Source organism: Hyperolius riggenbachi, chromosome 2 (genome assembly GCF_040937935.1).
Source record: "Hyperolius riggenbachi isolate aHypRig1 chromosome 2, aHypRig1.pri, whole genome shotgun sequence".
In the NCBI taxonomy this organism is placed as follows: domain Eukaryota; kingdom Metazoa; phylum Chordata; class Amphibia; order Anura; family Hyperoliidae; genus Hyperolius; species Hyperolius riggenbachi.
The window spans coordinates 451,366,925-451,389,448 of NC_090647.1; the positions used below are offsets into that span (position 1 = coordinate 451,366,925).

The window sequence follows — 22,524 nt, forward strand, 5'->3', positions numbered from 1 at the left end:
TGCTGCAGTAGTGTCTGAATCGCACCAGTAACAAGCATGCAGCTAATCTTGTCAGATCTATCAAACACCCGATTTGCTGCCTGCTTGTTGAGGGTCTATGGCTGAAAGTATTAGAGGATAATCAGAGCTGCCAAGGCTATTGGTATTGCTCAAAAGGAAATAAATATGGCAGCCACCATATATTTCTCACTTCCGTTGTCCTTTTTTAAAGTGAGTTCTCACCAGTGCCTTTGCTTGAGAACTGAGTCAGGAGGGGGAGAGCAGAAAAGAACATTGTCGCATTGTTGTTTCTGTAATGTTTTCAGAGATTTTGTAATTGAACTTTGGGACACATTTAGCACCAAAATAGACTTTTATCATCTTTACATTGCAATTTAAAATCGCTCATTTTATTTACTTTTTCTTGATTCAGTTTCCAAGCCTGCTCCATACTGGGAGGGAACAGCAGTTATAAATGGAGAGTTCAAAGAACTGAAGCTCACAGATTACAAGGGGAAGTACTTGGTATTCTTCTTCTATCCCTTGGATTTGTAAGTATATAGTCTATAGCTATACATAGTTTATTTATCGAGCCCTGTGTACAGAGTAGACTGCTTCCTGCTGGAGCATCTCAGCTGAAACTGCTACATTTTGATTTCTGACCCTCCAGAGTGATGACCTTTGGGCTTTTTGATCAGTAAAGCGTCTGGATAGTGTACTGGTTAAGGGCACTGCCTTTGACATTGGAGACCAGGGTTCGTATCCTGGCTAGAGTCAGTACCTGTTCAGTAAGGAGTTCAAGGCAAGACTCCCTAACACTGCAGGGTGGTCTCTTGAGAGCGTTCCAGTGGCTGCAGCTCTTGAGCGCTTTCAGTCTGACAGGAAAAAAGTGCTATGCAAACATTCAGATTATTATTGTAAAGGTGCCCATACATTGTTCCATTTGCGGCATCGATTTCTGTCCGAGCAATGTGGCTGCCCGATCATCCTTTCAGTTGATTTCTGAAGCAATCAATCCACCATGCTGGTAAGATTTTGCTCAAAAGGGCTTGGTCAGGTGGCAGTAACGGCATTCAAGATGACATGCCTCCCCACACCCCTCAGAATGAGTAGGAGGAAGTATGCACCATTTTTTTTATTTTTTTATTTTTTTTTTTTCTCTAGGAAGGTACTCTAGAAAGCCGGTCTGGTGACTCAGAACCCATTTTTGGCCAAGTTGGAAGTGCCCAAGTGACTTTGAAAAGATTTGCTCAATACAATTTGTATGTGTGTACACGTGCACTGTTGTCCCTCTGCTTAACCTTTTGGGGGCTGATGTAGTTTGACTCTACGCCCAGTCGGTGGTGCTGCCGCCCTGTCTGGACGTTGCTTCAACGTCCGCGCTAAAAAACCGTCCCGACGCGATCGTGCGCACCGGAGTGGGGAGATTAAGCTGTCATATGATCAGTGATCAGCAGGCATCGCGTATGGCTGCTGATCACTTACAGAGCTGCGGCAGTGGGGGGGGGGTGGAAGTTAGAGGATCCACTCACCTTCCTGCCTTTCCCCCGACGATCGGCGCTCCCCTCCACTCTGGCCGGCATCCCTGCTGTATTGACGCTAAGTGCTGGGTCCCGGCTTGATGACGTCATCAAGCCACTACCTTGGACTTGGCGTCAGTACGAGCCGGGAAGCCAGCGGTAGCGGAGGTGTCTACAGCTGCTCATCGCTGGAGCCTGGGAGGTGAGTAAAGGCTGCCATCAATACGGGGGACACCTGGCCACCCAGGGGGGATCAAAGCTAAGTGCCCACAGTAGGGATCTGGCTGCCTGACCCCCCCCCCCCCCCTCCACACCACCTGGCGCCCCCCCTCCCTAATGCGCCCCCCCTCCCTGCATGTAAATACCTGGTCCTTAAATGTAGGCAGCTGGTCCCGACAGGGTTAAAAGACAACTGTAATGAGAGGGATAATGAAGGCTACCATATTTATTTCCTTTTAAACAATACCAGTTGCCTGGCAGCCCTGTTCTGTTTGTTTGCAGTAGAGTCTAACACCAGAAACAAGCATGCAGCTAATCTTGTCAGGTCTTACAATAATGTCAAACTCCTGATCTGCTTGTTCAGGGTCTATGGCTGAAAGTATTGGAGGCAGAGGATCAGCAGGACAGCGAGGAAACCTGGTATTGTTTAAAAGAAAATAAATATGGCAGCCTTCATATACCTCTGATTAGTTGTCCTTTAACCACCTGCCGACTGCTCCACTCCAACCGGCTTGAACGCGGTGGCAGCCCCAAGACCGCTCAATGCCAATTGGTGTGTAGCCCTGGGGGCGTGTTTTGCAGGAGATTGCGCACGCATCTTCGCTCTGTCATCAGTCTCCCAGTGGCAATCCCCGCTAGGGGACTTATTTATCACCACCAGGAGCCGTCTATTTACAATGTACATCTCTGTGCTCAAATAAACATGCCGGCAGGGATCAGAGCCCACCAACAGAAAGCTCTGTTGGTGGGCCAAAAAAGGTGGGGATCATTTGTGTGCTGACTTGTATGGCTCTGCAGTGAGCACTTTAAGCTGCAGAGCCCTAATTAGTTAAAAAAAATCGGAGCAGTGCTTTTCAGCGCTGCTAGATTTGGGCGCAGCCAGCGCCGCCATAGACTATAGTGGGAATCAGTCTATAGCGGCGCTCAGTGAGTAACATCGGCGCCGTCAGAAGACGGAGCCGAAGTTGCTTAAACACAATAATTCGGCCTCCAACAATCGCTGGAAGCCGAATTGTATAATTTCCCCAGTATCCATGGCGGCCTGGAGGGGGAATAGTAATTAACATGGCCCGGATTTGTGCAGAAGCAGGATCAGCCATATAACAGCTGTATCCTGCGCCCAAGTCTACCGGTGCCGGTTTCATATGTATGCCAAAAAATAGCTTGGACACTAGGGGGATGTAAGCCTGTGTTTAAAGTTTGTGGCATGAATTGTGCAAAAGACAACCCCATTTTGAGACATGGGCTTTTGAACGATTACTTGGTTAAGGTTGTTTTGCACGAGGTACCGTAATCCACACAACAATGTCCTTTTTTCTAAATCTGTATTTTTTTTTTCTTCTCTAGCACATTTGTGTGTCCAACAGAAATCATTGCTTTTAGTGACCGCGTTGAAGAATTCAGATCAGTAAACACTGAAGTTGTAGCCTGTTCTGTGGATTCTCAGTTTACACACTTGGCATGGTATGTACCTGTGATTTCTCTATATTAACCTTTTATTTGTTGCAGAGAGATAACCAAGGGGTGGGAGGTGGCAAAGTTGGCTTACCCTCCAATCAAGATACTGAGCTGTAACTGTAGTTTTAGTGATCCAAAACACCCTTAGACAATGGCCTCAATTCACTAAGCTTATCTCCTGTCTTTAATAACGTTTCTAGAGTGGTCACCATGGTGATGAGGCATGTCGTATTCAGGAAACATTTTACCTCAGGCAAATCTAAAGTTAACTCTTCTGTCTTTAAAGGACGTACAAGGCGAAACGCCGAAAAAAAGTGAATCACTTGCCTCATCTGTTAAGGCACGGAGGACGCCGTCCGCGCCCTCCGTGCCGATCCGCCGGGTCCCCCCGCTCATTAGCCCCCCGGGCCGGCTGCCGACCCCACGGCCCGGGTCGGGCTCTCTCGCCTCTCCCAAGATGGCCGCATCCTTTGCCCGCGGCTGCGCAGTCCGCATAGCCGCGAGTGCGGCTGCGCAGCTCTAGGGCCAACCCCCCCCCCCCCCCCCCGATCCACGCTATGTACCTTAACAGATGGCTCAAGTGATTCACTTTTTTTCGGCGTTTCGCCTCATAAGTCCTTTAACCAGCCGGGCGGTATGGACGAGCTCAGCTCGTCCAGTACCGCCGGAGGCTGCCGCTCAGGCCCTGCTGGGCCGATTTGCATGAAATAAAGTGCAGCACACGCAGCCGGCACTTTGCCAGCCGCGTGTGCTGCCTGATCGCCGCCGCTCTGCGGCGATCCGCCACGAGCAGCGGCGAAAGAGGGTCCCCCCAGCCGCCCGAGCCCTGCGCAGCCGGAACAAATAGTTCCGGCCAGCGCTAAGGGCTGGATCGGAGGCGGCAGACGTCAGGACGTCGGCTGACGTCGATGACGTCACTCCGCTCGTCGCTATGGCGACGATCTAAGCAAAACAAGGAAGGCCGCTCATTGCGGCCTTCCTTGTTTATTCTGGGCGCCGGAGGCGATCGGAAGAACGCCTCCGGAGCGCCCTCTAGTGGGCTTTCATGCAGCCAACTTTCAGTTGGCTGCATGAAATAGTTTTTTTTTTATTAAAAAAAAACCCTCCCGCAGCCTCCCTGGCGATCTTATCAGAACGCCAGGGTGGTTAAGTTAACTCTTCAATCCTTAAAATAACTCCACAGTTAAAGACAGGCTGTTTATTAACTGCGTGTGAAAATAACTACAGAGGAGGTAACTTAAGGAATGAAGAGATAAGATAACTTACTGTGTGGAGGTAAGTTTTCTCTTGCCTTATCTCCAGCATGATCTTAGTGAATTGAGGCCAATGCTTTTTGCAGAATGCATCCTCTTCCTCAGGTTAGCACGTTGATTAGCAGCATCAAAAATACTTTACTGAGCTGCATTTATGCAGGCCAACTGCCAGAAGATTGTGCAAGGGAGTAGGGAGGCTGGCATCTTTCTACAGAGCCTTTGCAGGGAATGTTTTTGCAATACATATTAAAAAAAAAAAAAAAAAAAAAAAATTCAGACCATCCACCATCAGTAGATGACTAGTCCAAAAACTGTCTAATCTGTATTTTTCTACTGGAAGTGACAGCAACCTAGTGAATTATTTTACTCGTTGATCCTTTTCCGATCGTATTTGAGCCCAACGCTGGTTGGGGTAACCACCTTCTCCATGTTCCCAGTGAACACAGCCACACTGATGAGGCCTGTGCAGTCGCATGGAGCCGCTTGTGCAAGGAGGAAAAAGCCACGCTCTATCAACTCTGTTGTACATCTTGCTGCTTTTTTTTTTTTGTAGAAGAGGCCTTAATAAAATAGGATTTTTTTTTTTTTTGATGGATAAGGCTTTTAATCAAGCCTTTATTTCATGCTTCTATAGTTGTTTTGTTTGTTTGTCCCCCCACCCCCAGCAAACTGTTATAGTTTCTGATTATTGAGAGCAATTGGTAACATGCTAAAAGTACCTAAAATTTAAAATGGATATTTTGCTACAATTTTTTTTCCTCTTTTGTAGGATAAATACGCCACGGAAACAAGGGGGACTTGGTGCAATGAAAATTCCTCTTCTGTCTGACCTAACACATCAAATCTCAAAGGATTATGGTGTTTACCTAGAAGACCAAGGTCACACTTTAAGGTTTGTGAAAACGACATTAAAGTGAACTAGTAGAGGTGGCCATACACTTATACAGGGGTTGGACAAAATAATGGAAACTCCTTGAAAATCAACAAAATATATTTTAATGTGGTATAGGTCTACCTTTTGTGGCAATTACAGCTTCAATTCTCTAAGGTATTGATTCATACAAATTGTGAATTATTTCCGAAGGAATTTTAGCCCATTCTTCAGTTAAAACACCCTCCAGTTCTTTTAGAGACTATGGCGGTGGAAATCTACTTCTTACTTGAATCTCTAAAAACGACCATAAATGCTCAATTTTGATGTCTGGGGATTGTGGTGGCCAGATGAGCAGTGCTGCTCAACAGGATTCCGGATATCCGAGTAGACTGGGATATCCAAACTTTTTAGGCCTATCCGACCAGATCCGGATACATGGGCCAAAATCCGGATAGCTATCTGCGGATAGTTTGACAGCCAACCCGGATATCTGCGGATTTCTCCCAGATATGCGAATTTCTAAGAAATGGCACCTCGGATCATCACAGAACCCCCGCCATGTTTTACGGTAGGGAGAAGGCAGTCTGGCTGAAATGCTTCTTTCGGCTGTCTCCAAACGTACACTTGGCCGGAGGTTGGGAAATAAGATGAACGATGATTCGTCAGAGAAAATTGCATTTTTCCACTGCTCGAGGGACCAATGCTGGTGGTTTCTACACCACTACAAACGCTTTGAAACATTTGTCTTTGAGAGCAGAGGTTTTCTAATTGCAGTTCTTGCGTGGAATCCAGATTTGTGCAGCTCCTGACTAACAGTTTTTGTGGAAACTGGGTTCTGTGGGTGTTCAGCTCTGCAGTGATTTTAGGAGCCGTGGTCTTGCAAGCTTTTCTAACAATTCCATTTAGAGTCCGACGGTCTCTCTCAGACAACTTCGACTTTCGGCCACAACTGTGCTTTGCTGAGGATGTTTTTCCCTTTTCTTTCAAAGGCAGCCATTACTTTTGAGACAGTACCTCTTGAAATGCCAAGCATTCAGGAAGTTTCTGTTACAGTAGCGCCTGCCATACGAGCACCAACAATTCGGCCTCTTTGAAAGGCCTGGAACACACCAGAGGAGTTTTTCTGAGCGTTTTGAGTTTTTAAATCTGCTGCTAATGTTATCCTATGTGTCTGTGCACACTGGAGCAATGAGGTTTTGTAAAAAAAACCCATAGCATTACATTGGGAAGAGCTTTTAGAGGTTTCAAAAGCTCTTCCCAATGTAATGCTATGGGTTTTTTTACAACACCTCATTGCTCCAGTGTGCACAGACACATAGGATAACATTAGCAGCAGATTTAAAAACTCAAAACGCTCAAAAACTTCTCTGGTGTGTTCCAGGCCAAAGTCAGAGATCTGCCATTTTTATAACTTATAACCAACTTTTGTTTTAAATATCTGTAAAAAAAAAACAATTTTTAATTAAACATATCAAATAATAAACAAATTAACATGTCAAGTTTTGATTGCTTAAAGAGACACTGAAGCGAGAATAAATCTTGCTTCAGTGCTTATATATAGCAGGGGCATGTGTGCCCCTGCTAAAACGCTGCTATCCCGCGGCTAAACGGGGGTCCCTTCACCCCCAACCCCCCCCCCCCCCTGCAAAATCAACGACCAACTTGGTCGTAGATTTTGCTGCTGCTGGAGGCAGGGCTAACGGCTGCAGCCCTGCCTCGCAGCGCGTCTATCAGCGGCGCATCGCTGCCTCTCCCCCGCCCCTCTCAGCGAAGGAAGACAGAGGGGCGGGGGAGAGGCGGAGATACGCGCTGACAGACGCGCGTGAGGCAGGGCTGTGGCGGCTAGCCCTGCCTCTATGTGGAAGAGGGGGGTGCGCTGCACGGAGGGGGATTTTGGGGTGAAGGGACCCCCGTTTAGCCGCGGGATAGTGGTGTTTTAGCAGGGGCACACATGCCCCTGCTATATATAAGAGCTGAAGCGAGATTTATTCTCGCTTCAGACTCTCTTTAAAACATGTTCAAAGATTATGATGCCAAAATGTTAGGTGTTTCCATTATTTTCTAGATTAACAGCAAATTCGACCATCCGATTTCTATCAGATGCTTGTCAAGTTGAATCCGACAGGAATCTGTGTGCCACATACTTGGAGCAGATTTCTGAAATCTATTGCAAATTGATCTGAATGCATTATTGGACCATTAGTTCCAATGCAACTCTATGCAGGGCTGTGGAGTTGGAGTCGGGGCAATTTTGGTTGCCTGGAGTCGGGAAAAAAATTTACCGACTCCTAATGAATTTGAACTGTAATTAAAATAGAAAATATGATAAAATGGTCTATTTCTCAGATAATAGTCATCATAAATAATTTATACATACAGTAATAGCTGTGCTTAGGCCACAAAAATGAAATAAACCAATCAAAATGAGTTACTTGTGCTGCTTCAATAAAGCAGTCCCTGTATTTTTAAAATCAGATATACACACCTGATTGTGACTGTATATATGATTTGTACACACACACACACACACACACACACACACACACACACACACACACACACACACACACACACACACACACACACACACACACACACACACACACACACACACACACACACACACACACACACACACACACACACACACACACACACACACACACACACACACACACACACACACACACACACACACACACACACACACACACACACACACACACTCACACTCTTTTTCTCTCTTTTTCTCTCTCTCGCTCATATCTATGCTGTAAGTATAAAGCCTGATGTGTAGCCGTGTCACTAATAGAGATGGTCAATGAGATGGAAATAATTCTGCGTTGATTCTGATTTATGCACTCTTTGCTCATGAAATCAAATAATTTTATATGTTAAAATTTGGTTTGGTGACTACGAATTAAATGGTACCTGAGAAGGATGAAAAGAAAAAAAAAAAAAACTTTTAATACATACCTGGGGCTTCCTCCAGCCCCCTTCAGGCTAATCAGTCCCTCACTGTCCACCTCTACCACCTGGATCTTCTGCTATGAGTCCTGGTAATTCAGCTAGTCAGCTCAGTCCGGCCACGTGCCGCTCCTACACCCAGGAGCGTTCTGCACCTGCGCAATAGTGCTGCGCAGGTGTAGTACGCTCCCGGCGGCGGAGTGTGTGCATGCGCACTACGCCAGACTGGCTCAAGTACCTGGACTCATAGCAGAAGATCCAGGTGGCGGAGGAGGACAGCGAGGGACTGATTAGCCTGAAGGGGGCTGGAGGAAGCCCCAGGTATGTATAAAACTTTAATTTCATCTGTCTCAGGTTTACTTTGTTACACAGTAGTACTATGCACTCTCCACAGAGCTGCAGGGACTCCACTGAGAATGTTGTGCACATTGAACACAGAGGTGTTGTCTATCACCCATAAACCTGGTTCAGATTGGGCATGAAGAATGTGCAATAGAGGAAGAATCTCCTTATTCCTCTGCAGAGTACCTGCACATCACTCTTACATGTACCCACAGTTACATTGCCTAGGGCCTGATAGTTGTTCTTTGTTCCGGTCTGTACCTTTTACAAGTACTCTTACCAAGGACTAGTGCAAGTTTCCTCTCGGGCTTCAGTGGAAATTGCTGAGCCTGATCGGGTCTGCTCTACTGCGCAGGTGACTTATGCCTGCTCAGTAGAGCAGACCCAACCGTGCTTGGCTATTTCCGCCAGATCCTGAGGGGAAAAATTTGTAAATATTGTTGCATGCTGCAGCCCCTACTGCGCCTGCGCAGATTTTCAGGGGCTGCTAGTGCTGGAACTCCCAAGGAGTTAAATTTCCTCTGCTCTCTTCAGACACTTCAGTCAGAGAGACAGGACACAGGCAGTTGCAGCTGCTGAGCATTCTCTCACACACAGGATTAATAGATGCACTGAGGGAATTTCCTCTACCCTCATGGTTCACTCTGCTGTCAGATTTGAGCAGACTTGCTGTCAGTTAAGAGTGACAGGAATTTGATACAGTAAACAAAGAGATAAGCAAGTGAAATGTATACATCTTTATTTACCAGCACTTCAGGAACTCTCTCAATCCCAGGTTAAAAAAACATGGTAATCAAGTGTTCCTTTAGGCTACTTTCACACCAAGACGTTGCGTTTTAGGGGACGTTAAGGTCGCATAACGTGCCCCTAACGCAACGTGTGGTGGTATTGAAGTTGGACGTCAGATTGAGCCGCGTTATGCAGCTCTCAAAGCAGCCGCTCCAGGGTAGTGATGGGAAATCCGGATCTTTTTAAGGATTTGGATCATTCGAATCGGATCATTGAAAAGATCTGGATCTTTGAACCGAATCATTTGAATCATTTTACTAGGGAAGCAGACTGTGCGCTTTGAGTCCTATGGGAGAAAAGCGCTTTACAAATGTTATTGTATTGTAAATGACTAGCAGGACAGGACTTTCCCTGCACTGTACATTCTGTATGTTCCTGTTTCTTCCAGACAGACATCCACTGTGAACCGACTTGTTCATTGTGTTTATCCGGATGATTCGACTCACAAAAAAGATCCGGATCAAATGAACGATTCGTTCATGATCCGGACAACACTTGAGTCCCACCAGGAGTCACCACAGTGCAGTGAATATTAATTAGCCATGTGGTTAGTCACTGAGCATGTGCAAGCAGTCTAACGCAGCTAAAGCCCAGTATAACGCACAGCATGCTGCACTTTCATTCAACGTGTAGCGTTACTATGTAACGCAACGTGGGCACTGTGAACAGCACATTGATTTGACAGTGCTGTGAGTTAGGCTGCGTTACTGGCTGCTGTAACGTGGGACTTTAATGTCCCACTGTGAAACCAGCCTTAAGCTACATCTGGTTGCATCTGTTCTTATTGTCGTTATTTCTGGATTTAGCTGTGTTTTGAGTGTTGCTGCTTTCTGTGAAATGCAGTTTAAAAGTATCATAAAGAATTTGTAATGTTTTAACCTGTTTCCAGAGGACTGTTTATAATTGATGACAAGGGAGTCCTTAGACAGATTACCATGAATGATCTTCCCGTGGGGCGATCTGTAGACGAGACCCTCCGTCTAGTGCAAGCATTCCAGTATACAGACAAGCATGGGGAAGGTGAGTGATGTGATGAAACAGGTACTTTATCCTCACTTCTAATGTTCTAGATTGTGCTCCTGATCTGTGTATAAAATGCTTCAAGCGATAACCAGTGGGCAACTGTGTAGAGAGCTCCCCAAAAACGACAAAATCTGTATAGGATATTGGGCTAGATAGAGTAGTTGGTGTGTTAAGAGTTGAAAAGACATAGAAACTTCTCTGGCTGGATTATATATTTGCTTGAGAGTGAAAAAATTAAAGAATAAAATATAACCATAACATAAAATGAAAACCTGGGTGGTGTCTCTATGGTAGATTTCTACATCTGTGTTTTAAGGCCCTAATAGGCTCAAAATAAAGACAAAAGACAGAGCTACTGCTGACTACTTAGCAGTGCTCTGCATCTCTTACCCTTAGCCCCCCCACCACCACCACCACTCTGTGCACCCACTTTGTACAGAGAGTTGGTAGGTGGGGGCTGGCTTTCTTATCTTCCAGGGGGGCTGCTCTCTAGCCCCATCTGTGTGCGCGCTTCTCCATTGAGACCGTCAGTAGTGCCTGTGGCTGTGTTCTTGTGTTCCCAGCTGCCGTAAAGCAGGCTGGGAGATGTCGTAGTCCTTTGTAGTGATTTGAGTACATCTCCTGGTTGCCTTTTTAAAGGAAACCTGAGCTAACAAAGTAAACGTTTTATACATATCTGGGGCTTCCTCCAGCCCCATGCGCATGGATCCCTCCCACGCCGCTGTCCCCAGTCTTCTCCCTCTTTGGCACCGGGTCCCGTCACTTCAGTTGCATCAGACTGTCCGTAGCTGGCTGAAGTGCGCTATTTACGTATTTCTGCTGCAGAGATACATAGAGGGCGCACTTCTCTAGCGCAAACTGGCTGAAGTGATGGGACCTGGTACCGAAGAGGGAGAAGACTGAGGACAGCGGCGTGGGAGTGATCCATGCACATGGGGCTGGAGGAAGCCCCAGGTATGTATAAAATGTTTAGCTTGTCATTCAGCTCTGGTACACTTTAAGTGTGTGGGGTGTTTTTTTTTTTTTTTATTAGAACCGTGATCAGATGAGGTACAAAACATTAAAGGGACACTTAAGCCGGGGGGAAAAAAAGTTTTACTTTCCTGGGGCTTCTACCAGCCCCCTGCAGCTGTCCCGTACCCTCGCAGTCAGTCAAGGAGCCTCCAGTCTCCTGCCGCCAGCTAGTTTTGTTTTCGCTGACAGGCCTGGCCACATTTTTTCTTTTGCGTTCCTATCTGCAATTGTGTCCTGCGCCTGTGCAGATTCTGTTGGGAATGGGAACATCACAAACACTGGTCCACATGACAGCCCAGGGGCCCCAGGTCTCTCACTCGCTGGGGCCCCCAAACCACCATGCGACTCCTAGAGGGAAGTGTGGACAAGCCCTGGACCTCTCACCTCCAGGGAACTCACCCCACCACCTCTAAACTGAATGCCAACTGCAACAAACAAAATTGCTTACTTCCAGATAAAGCAATATCCTGCCTCTATCTGGCCAGCAGACGCCAGTCAGCCAATCAGGTGTACTGTCATACACCCTTTGCCTGCTGTACCAAATCTAGCAGGAATTACATAAATTAGCATTCAGGTGGGAGGCTTCGGTTGGACGCAATCATGAATTGCATCGTTTACAGGGACGCCCCGTGTAGGCACATCTCCCACACGGTCCCCTCCCTAACCACTCACATGTCAACCGCATCCTAGAAGCTGCAAAAAAGAAATTTAAAATCACAAACACTGGTCCACATGACAGCCTAGGGGCTCCAGGTCTGGGAATGGGAACATGGAGGAGGATACGCATGGCCAGGCCTGCGCAGGTGCAGAAAGCCCACAGATTCCCTGTCGGGGCCTGTCAGCGAACACCAAAAGTAGCTGGCAGTGGGGGACCGGAGGCCTTGTGAGTGACTGCAAGGGTACGGTTGCAGGGGGTGGGTAAAAAAAAAAATTGCATTGTCTTAAAGGGACTCGGAGCTCATAAAAAAAAAATGAAAGTTGTACTCACCTGGGGCTTTCTCCAGCCCAGTGCTGGTCGGGAGGTCCCACGACGGCGTCCAGGCTCTTCTCCTTCTCCCCGCTCCGGAATGGCTGACAGGACGCAGCCCGGGCGACACTCGCCCGAGTGTCGGGCTGCTCCTTCCGCGTATGACGCGGATTACGTCACACGCCGGCAGCCTCGCGTCATCACGGCGGCCGGCGTGGCAGTACGGCGCATGCGCGCTTTAATCGCGCATGCGCAGTACTTTCACGCCGGCCGCCGTGATGACACGAGGCGGCCGGCGTGTGACGTAATCCGCGTCATACGCGGAAGGAGCAGCCCGACACTCGGGCGAGTGTCGCCCGGGCTGCGGCCTGTCAGCCATTCCGGAGCGGGGAGAAGGAGAAGAGCCAGGACGCCGTCGTGGGACCTCCAGACCAGCACTGGGCTGGAGAAAGCCCCAGGTGAGTACAACTTTCATTTTTTTTATGAGCTCGGAGTCACTTTAAAGATTTGTATGGGTGATGGCTGTAGAATGACTGTATTCTGTTCGGAAAAAGGATTTAAAATCTATTAACCCCTTCCAACTATGCTTTGATATTTAAAGGGGCTTCATGTCTTATTGATTTCTGGCTAAGGCTACAAAACTTTGACCACCATCTCAAGGTTTTTTGTTTTGTTTTTTTTGTTTTTTTTTCTTATCAGTTTGCCCCGCTGGTTGGAAACCTGGAAGTGAAACTGTAAGTAGACTTAATCTAAAAGCATAACAGTTTATAGTGGTGGTGCAAACTGCTGAGCAGATGTAACTGAGCTGTATTTTACCCTGTGTGATAGATAAGGGAGCTTTATCTCTTGATAAGGCTTTTAGGGTGTACAAGCCCTACCATTCATGGTGCTCAGTAAAGGTGCCCATACACTCGTCAGATTGGCGGCAGATAGATAAGAAATGCATCTGATGATCTATCTGATGCGTTTTTAGAACATTTTTTACCAGGATAGAATTCCAATAGATTTCAGTTTGAAATCTATTGAAATTCGATCTAATGGCATTTTTTTGCCATCAGATTTCCATTAAGGCCAATGCAAACTGATAAGCAATCTCATCAGATCGACCCAAATTTTCCACCCTGCAAGTTCGATGGAAATCCATCGAAATCGGCCGTCGATTGGCCAACCGATTTGCAATCGATCGATCGGGATCGATCGGTCGGCCAGAAAATCGGCTGAGTGTATGGGCTGCTTAACACTACCAACTACAATTCAGTCTTGTAAAGTCTTATTCAATACAATGAAGGCAGCCTTCACACTTTTTTTTTTTTTTTTTCATGCAAATTCTGCACGTCTAATAGTTTGTTTTTCAATTTGCTGCCCCGGCTGACCTGGAGTAGTGTCAGCTTTCAGACGCTGTGTGGCCAATCAGGTGTGAGCGCTGCCACCCAACAAGCCAATCACAGCCTCCTGCTCTTCTGACTGGAAACTATGGTCTCCCAGGCCATACCATGGCTCCATCAGTGGGCCAATCGCTGCACTTGCTCAGCGTATTGGCATTGCTTAAAAGGAAATAAATATGGCAGCCTCCATGTGCTTCAGTTGACCTTTATGCTAGGTACACACGTTACATTTTTCCGCTCGATAGATGCATTCGATTGATAAATTCCATCATGTCCAATATTACTCTCGATCGTTTTACCACTCACTTACTCATAGAAGTGAATGGAAACTGATAAGAAAATTGAGTGGAAGATGAGAGAATTGAGCGGAAAAAATGTATCGTGTACCCAGCATTAAGGGCCCTTTTCCACAGGTGACTGTGCTTTTCACTGAGAAAAGGGAGACCGAGAGCCCAATATAGTGTAGTATGTTGTATAAATAGAGAAAAATGTTAAAAGTAAGTATTATACTTACAAACCTGGGTTGCTCTAAGGCAACCACTGTATACGCTGGTGGGGAGATTAAGCCTGACCCCACTCAGGACTAAGATGTCGCTCTCTGTAGATAGGAAAAGAGGGTATATCACCCTTCTACCAAGGGTGGACAACTTAATATGCAAGGATACAGAGGCACCAGTAGGATAAAACAAGATAAAAGGTTTAAAACGGTTTAGGTGGCGGTGGTGGACCGTCCACACACAAACAGACAAAAAAAAAATCGCTGTTGATTGTAGAAAAAAAAATTCACAATTTATTCACATACTCCCACATAAAAGTGCAACGCGTTTCACGGGCAAACATCCCGCTTCATCAGGCAATAAACGAACGGAGTATCTCACTGCAAAATGACAGAGATGTAAAGCATGTCAGGGAGCTGTATACAGACGTAGAAACTGTCAAAGAAAAACATCTCTTTTCTTGTTGGTGCAAAGTATGTCAACTATTATAATAGTATCTGTGGGGTAGTGGAAAGAATGAGGGGGGGGAAATACTATATGTGGGGGAATGTGAGCAGGGAGGGCAGGGTGGTGGGTTGTGACCAGGGGATGGAAAGTACTGGCAGGGATGGGTAAATATAGCTGAATTGAGAACAAGCTATTGGGGATGTGTGTCCTGTGATATAATGAACTATGTGGAATGGGGATGGTGTAGCTTACAAGGCAATTTTCAACAACAAAACTAGCAAAGGTAAATACCCAGAGTGTCTGAAAAGGAGCTGTCTATGATTGAGGAAAAAGACAAAAACTGACAAAAAAGACAGGCATGAAAACAATGATGATGATCAAACTTACCAGCTCTGAGTATATTGATAGCTTGGCACCTCTGTGCTATAGTAACTGTGTGTGGGGTTTAAATAGGGAGGCTAATTGTCTAATGAGTTGATTTGGATCAGGAGCGAGCGAGGGAGGGGCGTGTGTGATGGACTGAGGCTGTCACTAGCCGGGGTATATTATCGCCCCCTGGTGGTGCAGAAGTAAAATTTATTATGCACAAGTTATGTAGAATGTATACATATACAATTTAAAAAACAAAATAAAAACAAATTGCATACCTAAATACATACATATGTACATACATGTACCTTATTACACAAATAGGCAAAAATATTTCGTATAAAAATATAGAAATCCATTATGTGCATGTATAGAAATAGAACAAGGCCTAAATTACAGTGCATGCCATTCCCAATCGCAGCAGTTGTCGACTGCTGGAATGGTCCCAATTGACCATGATAAAACTGGAGAGTAAGATTAAATCTCTCCTTATAGATATCCAGTACCATATAAATAACATTTTATATAATTTTTTTTTTATATTTATTACAAACTAAACATTAAGAGAGAGCGGACAATTAAAAAGAGAAAAGGAATTGCTGCTATTCTGGTGAGTAGAGACCTGGGTTCGAATCTCGGCTCTGCCTGCTCAGTAAGCCAGCACTAATTCAGTAGGAGACCTTTGGCAAGTCTCCCTTACACTGCTACTGCCAAAAGAGCGCGCCCTAGTGGCTGCAGCTCTGGCGCTTTGAGTCCGCAAGGAGAAAAGCGCAATATAAATGTTATTTGTCTTGTCTAGTAAATTTTTTCAAGTACTTCATTTAGACCCCCTGGAGATAGGGTCTTAAGTATTTGAATCCAGAACATCTCCCGTTTCTTGAGAGAGTCAAAGGAGTCGAAGCGGTTGTGTGAAATAGATTCGATAAACGTGATACGGAAAAGTGTGGGGTCGCTGTTGTGGGTGAAAAAGTGACGCGAAACGCTGTGCAGGGGATATTTGTTTATTATGTTTCTTTTGTGTTGTCCTGTTCTGCTTCTTGCTTGTTGGGTGGTTCTGCCCACATACTGCAGCCTGCATGGGCATGAGATGACATAGATGAGGTATTTGGTTTCACATGTGATGGTTTCTTTGATATGGTATTCTATTTTGGTGACCTGCGAACTGAAGGACTGAGTGTTTACGACAAATTGGCAGGCTAAGCATTTTTTGTGTTTACAAGGGAAGCTGCCTGGTGTTAGTGCTAGAAGTGTTTTTTAGGGCTACAGGTAACTGGCGTAGTCTGCTTGGGGCCAGTATACTGCTGAGATTGGGGGCGCGTCTGTATGTAATAGTGTGTCTGGGTGGGATGATGGATTGCAGATGGGGGGTCTTGGAGGAGGATTTCCCATCTGTTGGTGAGGATATTACGGATCGACTGATGTTGGGCACTAAACCTGGTGATGAATCTGGGCATGTCTGTGAACTGTGTGTTGGCTTTGGGTTGTAGTGGGTTATTCATTGTTGCTTTGTGGTGTGCATCATATAGTAATTTCTTGGGATATTTACGATCGGTGAATTTTTTAGTGAGAATTTTGGACTGGGTATTGTATTGTTGTATGTCCGTGCAGTTACGGTAGATCCTCTTATATTGGCTATATGGAGTATTCTTTGTCCATGGCCGGTGGTGAAAACTGTTATAATGTATATAATTGTTGGCGTCTACGGGTTTAAAGAAGGTTTTGGTTTTGATATATGGTGGATCTGTGTAAAGAGTAAGGTCAAGGTATTTTATAGAAGCTGGGTCTGAGTGGGAAGTGAATTGTAGGCCGGCCGTATTGGTGTTCAGGTAATTGAGAAAAGACGGGATTAGATTGGGAGGACCTCTCCAAATGAATATTAGGTCATCTATATACAGTTTATAAAAAATGATGTTATTGTGGAATGGGTTATTGCTGTACAATTTTGTTTGTTCGAAACAAACAAAATTGTACAGCAATAACCCATTCCACAATAACATCATTTTTTATAAACGGTATATAGATGACCTAATATTCATTTGGAGAGGTCCTCCCAATGTAATCCCGTCTTTTCTCAATTACCTGAACACCAATACGGCCGGCCTACAATTCACTTCCCACTCAGACCCAGCTTCTATAGAATACCTTGACCTTACTCTTTACACAGATCCACCATATATCAAAACCAAAACCTTCTTTAAACCCGTAGACGCCAACAATTATATACATTATAACAGTTTTCACCACCGGCCATGGACAAAGAATACTCCATATAGCCAATATAAGAGGATCTACCGTAACTGCACGGACATACAACAATACAATACCCAGTCCAAAATTCTCACTAAAAAATTCACCGATCGTAAATATCCCAAGAAATTACTATATGATGCACACCACAAAGCAACAATGAATAACCCACTACAACCCAAAGCCAACACACAGTTCACAGACATGCCCAGATTCATCACCAGGTTTAGTGCCCAACATCAGTCGATCCGTAATATCCTCACCAACAGATGGGAAATCCTCCTCCAAGACCCCCCATCTGCAATCCATCATCCCACCCAGACACACTATTACATACAGACGCGCCCCCAATCTCAGCAGTATACTGGCCCCAAGCAGACTACGCCAGTTACCTGTAGCCCTAAAAAACACTTCTAGCACTAACACACCAGGCAGCTTCCCTTGTAAACACAAAAAATGCTTAGCCTGCCAATTTGTCGTAAACACTCAGTCCTTCAGTTCGCAGGTCACCAAAATAGAATACCATATCAAAGAAACCATCACATGTGAAACCAAATACCTCATCTATGTCATCTCATGCCCATGCAGGCTGCAGTATGTGGGCAGAACCACCCAACAAGCAAGAAGCAGAACAGGACAACACAAAAGAAACATAATAAACAAATATCCCCTGCACAGCGTTTCGCGTCACTTTTTCACCCACAACAGCGACCCCACACTTTTCCGTATCACGTTTATCGAATCTATTTCACACAACCGCTTCGACTCCTTTGACTCTCTCAAGAAACGGGAGATGTTCTGGATTCAAATACTTAAGACCCTATCTCCAGGGGGTCTAAATGAAGTACTTGAAAAAATTTACTAGACAAGACAAATAACATTTATATTGCGCTTTTCTCCTTGCGGACTCAAAGCGCCAGAGCTGCAGCCACTAGGGCGCGCTCTTTTGGCAGTAGCAGTGTAAGGGAGACTTGCCAAAGGTCTCCTACTGAATTAGTGCTGGCTTACTGAGCAGGCAGAGCCGAGATTCGAACCCAGGTCTCTACTCACCAGAATAGCAGCAATTCCTTTTCTCTTTTTAATTGTCCGCTCTCTCTTAATGTTTAGTTTGTAATAAATATAAAAAAAAAATTATATAAAATGTTATTTATATGGTACTGGATATCTATAAGGAGAGATTTAATCTTACTCTCCAGTTTTATCATGGTCAATTGGGACCATTCCAGCAGTCGACAACTGCTGCGATTGGGAATGGCATGCACTGTAATTTAGGCCTTGTTCTATTTCTATACATGCACATAATGGATTTCTATATTTTTATACGAAATATTTTTGCCTATTTGTGTAATAAGGTACATGTATGTACATATGTATGTATTTAGGTATGCAATTTGTTTTTATTTTGTTTTTTAAATTGTATATGTATACATTCTACATAACTTGTGCATAATAAATTTTACTTCTGCACCACCAGGGGGCGATAATATACCCCGGCTAGTGACAGCCTCAGTCCATCACACACGCCCCTCCCTCGCTCGCTCCTGATCCAAATCAACTCATTAGACAATTAGCCTCCCTATTTAAACCCCACACACAGTTACTATAGCACAGAGGTGCCAAGCTATCAATATACTCAGAGCTGGTAAGTTTGATCATCATCATTGTTTTAAGAAACACCACAGCTGTGAAACAGCCCTCATCCAAGTCTGCAACGATCTGCTCATGGCAAGGGACAGAGGGGAATGCTCCATCCTAATCCTGTTGGATCTCTCAGCTGCTTTTGATACAGTTGACCATGAAATCCTGCTTAACAGACTGCAGGAGTACTGTGGCATCAGTGGATCAGTCCTCCAGTGGTTCAGATCATTCCTGACTGACAGAACACAGAGAGTATCCCTAGGACCTATAATGTCCAAACCTGCACCTCTACAATTCGGAGTGCCACAAGGATCAATCCTATCCCCTCTGCTGTTTGCAATCTACATGTTGCCACTCGGTACACTTATCCAACGACATGGCCTGACGTACCACTGCTACGCCGATGACACACAGCTATACCTGTCCTTCAAACCTGGTGGAACAGACCCTACCCCAAAAATAAACTCTTGCTTAGCTGAGCTTCAGGCATGGATGAATGATAACTGGTTGAAACTGAATGCTGACAAAACTGAGGTCCTGTTTGTCCAAAGCCAGTGCTCGCCATCAAAACAGCTCTATCCTAAAGCAACACCAATCAGGATTGGGAATTCAGACATAAACAGCTCCAACCTTGTGCGCAGCCTTGGCGTACTAATCGATGGGGAATTGAGTTTCAGAAACCAAATTTCATCTGTAGTTAAATCTTCCTTCTTTCATCTGAAGAACATTGCAAAGATTAAACATCTGATTCCCCCAGAGGATCTTCAAACCCTAGTCCACGCCTTCATCACATCACGGCTGGACTACTGCAATGCCCTTTATGCTGGCCTCCCCAAAAAAGACCTGCGTCGCCTGCAATTAGTACAGAATGCTGCTGCCAGACTGCTAACAAACCAGCCTCGCCACTGTCACATTACACCGATCCTTCGCTCACTGCACTGGCTACCAGTAGAATGGAGAATACTCTTCAAGATTGGACTGCTGACATTCAAATCCCTGCACAATCTGGGCCCTGGATACATGAAGGACTTGCTGAAGCTGCACCACACCTCTCACAACCTCAGATCAGCAAGTTCTATAAACTTGGTCACTCCCAGAGTGCACCTCAAAAAATCTGGAGACAGAGCCTTCTGTCATGCTGCCCCTACTCTTTGGAACTCCCTACCACACCCAGTAAAGACAGCACCATCCCTGGAGCTATTCAAATCCAGACTGAAAAGCCACCTGTTTAGCCTGGCATTTCCAGATTTATAAAATTCTTCCCCTGTACCACGATGGTCGGAGCCATGCTTATGCGCTTTGAGTCCCACGGGAGAAAAGCGCTTTACAAATGTTATTTGTTGTTGTTGTTGTTGTTGTTTTCATGCCTGTCTTTTTTGTCAGTTTTTGTCTTTTTCCTCAATCATAGACAGCTCCTTTTCAGACACTCTGGGTATTTACCTTTGCTAGTTTTGTTGTTGAAAATTGCCTTGTAAGCTACACCATCCCCATTCCACATAGTTCATTATATCACAGGACACACATCCCCAATAGCTTGTTCTCAATTCAGCTATATTTACATCCCTGCCAGTACTTTCCATCCCCTGGTCACAACCCACCACCCTGCCCTCCCTGCTCACATTCCCCCACATATAGTATTCCCCCCCCCCTCATTCTTTCCACTACCCCACAGATACTATTATAATAGTTGACATACTTTGCACCAACAAGAAAAGAGATGTTTTTCTTTGACAGTTTCTACGTCTGTATACAGCTCCCTGACATGCTTTACATCTCTGTCATTTTGCAGTGAGATACTCCGTTCGTTTATTGCCTGATGAAGCGGGATGTTTGCCCGTGAAACGCGTTGCACTTTTATGTAGGAGTATGTGAATAAATTGTGAATTTTTTTTCTACAATCAACAGCGATTTTTTTTTTTTTTTTTTTTTTTTTTGTCTGTTTGTGTGTGGACGGTCCACCACCGCCACCTAAACCGTTTTAAACCTTTTATCTTGTTTTATCCTACTGGCGCCTCTGTATCCGTGCTTTTCACTATTCAATACAATGAAGGCAGTCTACGCCTTCATGCTGATCCATGCAAATTTTGCAAATCTAAAGGTAGCCATACACTGGTTGATTTGCCATCAGATTCGACCAACAGTTAGATCCCTCTCTGATCGAATCTGATCAGAGAGGGATCGTATGGCTACCCTTACTGCAAACAGATTGTGAACCGATTTCAGCCTGAAACCGTTCACAATCTGTGGTGGTGGTGGTGCTGCCGCCGCTCCCACCCCGCCCGCATACATTACCTGCTCCGCCGGTGAGACTCCAGTCCCCAGGTCTCCGCTATCTTCTCCGCTCTGGTCTCCAGGTCCAGCATGCTTTACTTCTTCCTGCCCGGCAGGAAGTTTAAACAGTAGAGCGCCCTCTACTGTTTAAACTTCCTGCCGGGCAGGAGGAACTGAAGCATGCCGGAGACCAGCCGGACACGGAGCAGTGGTGACCGGGGGTAGTCGCGCCGGCGGAGCAGGTAATGTATTGCCGCTCTATTGCGTCGGTCGTCGGGCACTCGAACGCCGCTAGCGACGCGCTCCCTACCCGCGGACGATCGACGGTAATTTTCCGCACGGAGCGATCGATGGGATCGGACAAAATGGATCGAAATTCGGCGTGTAGCGCGAACGATTGGCAGCAGATTCGATCCCAGTGATCGACTCTGCCGTCGAAACGGCGGCAAATCGGGCCAGTGTATGGCCAGCTTAATTCTGTTTTTTTTTTTTTTTTTTTTTTGCATTTTTCTCTATCAATTGCTGTTGGAAAAGGGCCCTTAGTCTCCCTGCACACTGCATGCGATTTCGACTTCCAATCGGTTTTAACAACCGATTCTGATTTTTAATCGTTCCTGCATGCTGCGTTTTTTCCCTCCTTTATTTTCCCTGTTGATTGCATTCAGGGAAAATCGGAATCGCAAAATGGATTTGCAGTATGCAGGAAACCTTAGAGTGCACATTAATGCAATCGGCTTATTGTACATAATTTTATTTATGACAGATTCTAGGTCACATTTGAGGCTCACAGTGGGCGCTGTTATGCATTCACTGAAAGAAGGAAATGTGATGGAGGGGAAAAGTCGCTTTGCATGGGAGGCTAGTGTCTGTATCCATACAGTCAATAAGTGTGCTTTGCTGCCACAGAGTTTCCACAGGCAGCTGAACTACACGCTCAGTGAGCAGCTTCAAGCAGTTGTGAGATCGAGTCTTTCAAGTGTGTGTGTGTGTGTGTGTGTGTGTGTGTGTGTGTGTGTGTGTGTGTGTGTGTGTGTGTGTGTGTGTTAACTGTGCATGAAAAAAGCTAGAAAACGCCCTTAGTGTGAACTGGCCCTTTAAAGAGACTCTGAAGTCTCCCGAAAATGAGGTTTTTACTTTAACCACTTGCCGACCGCCCACTGCCTATGGGCGGCGGCTCGTTCTGCTCTCTGTGGCCGGGGATCGCGCGCTATATGCACGCGCATCCGGCAATAGGCTCCGCCCACCCGCAACGTCAACCCGCCGGC

The 22,524-nt window shown here is 45.6% G+C and overlaps 1 protein-coding gene across 1 annotated transcript in view; it reads left to right on the forward strand.

Annotated features, from left to right (window-relative positions):
• PRDX4 (peroxiredoxin 4) overlaps positions 1–22,524 on the forward strand; it is a 57,377-nt gene that overhangs the window by 19,742 nt on the left and 15,111 nt on the right. Inside the window, exons 2-6 of the mRNA XM_068265807.1 lie at positions 413–530; positions 3,066–3,182; positions 5,199–5,321; positions 10,291–10,421; positions 13,105–13,139. Of these exons, the coding sequence (XP_068121908.1) occupies positions 413–530; positions 3,066–3,182; positions 5,199–5,321; positions 10,291–10,421; positions 13,105–13,139 (524 nt within the window). The remainder of the gene's footprint in view (positions 1–412; positions 531–3,065; positions 3,183–5,198; positions 5,322–10,290; positions 10,422–13,104; positions 13,140–22,524) is intronic.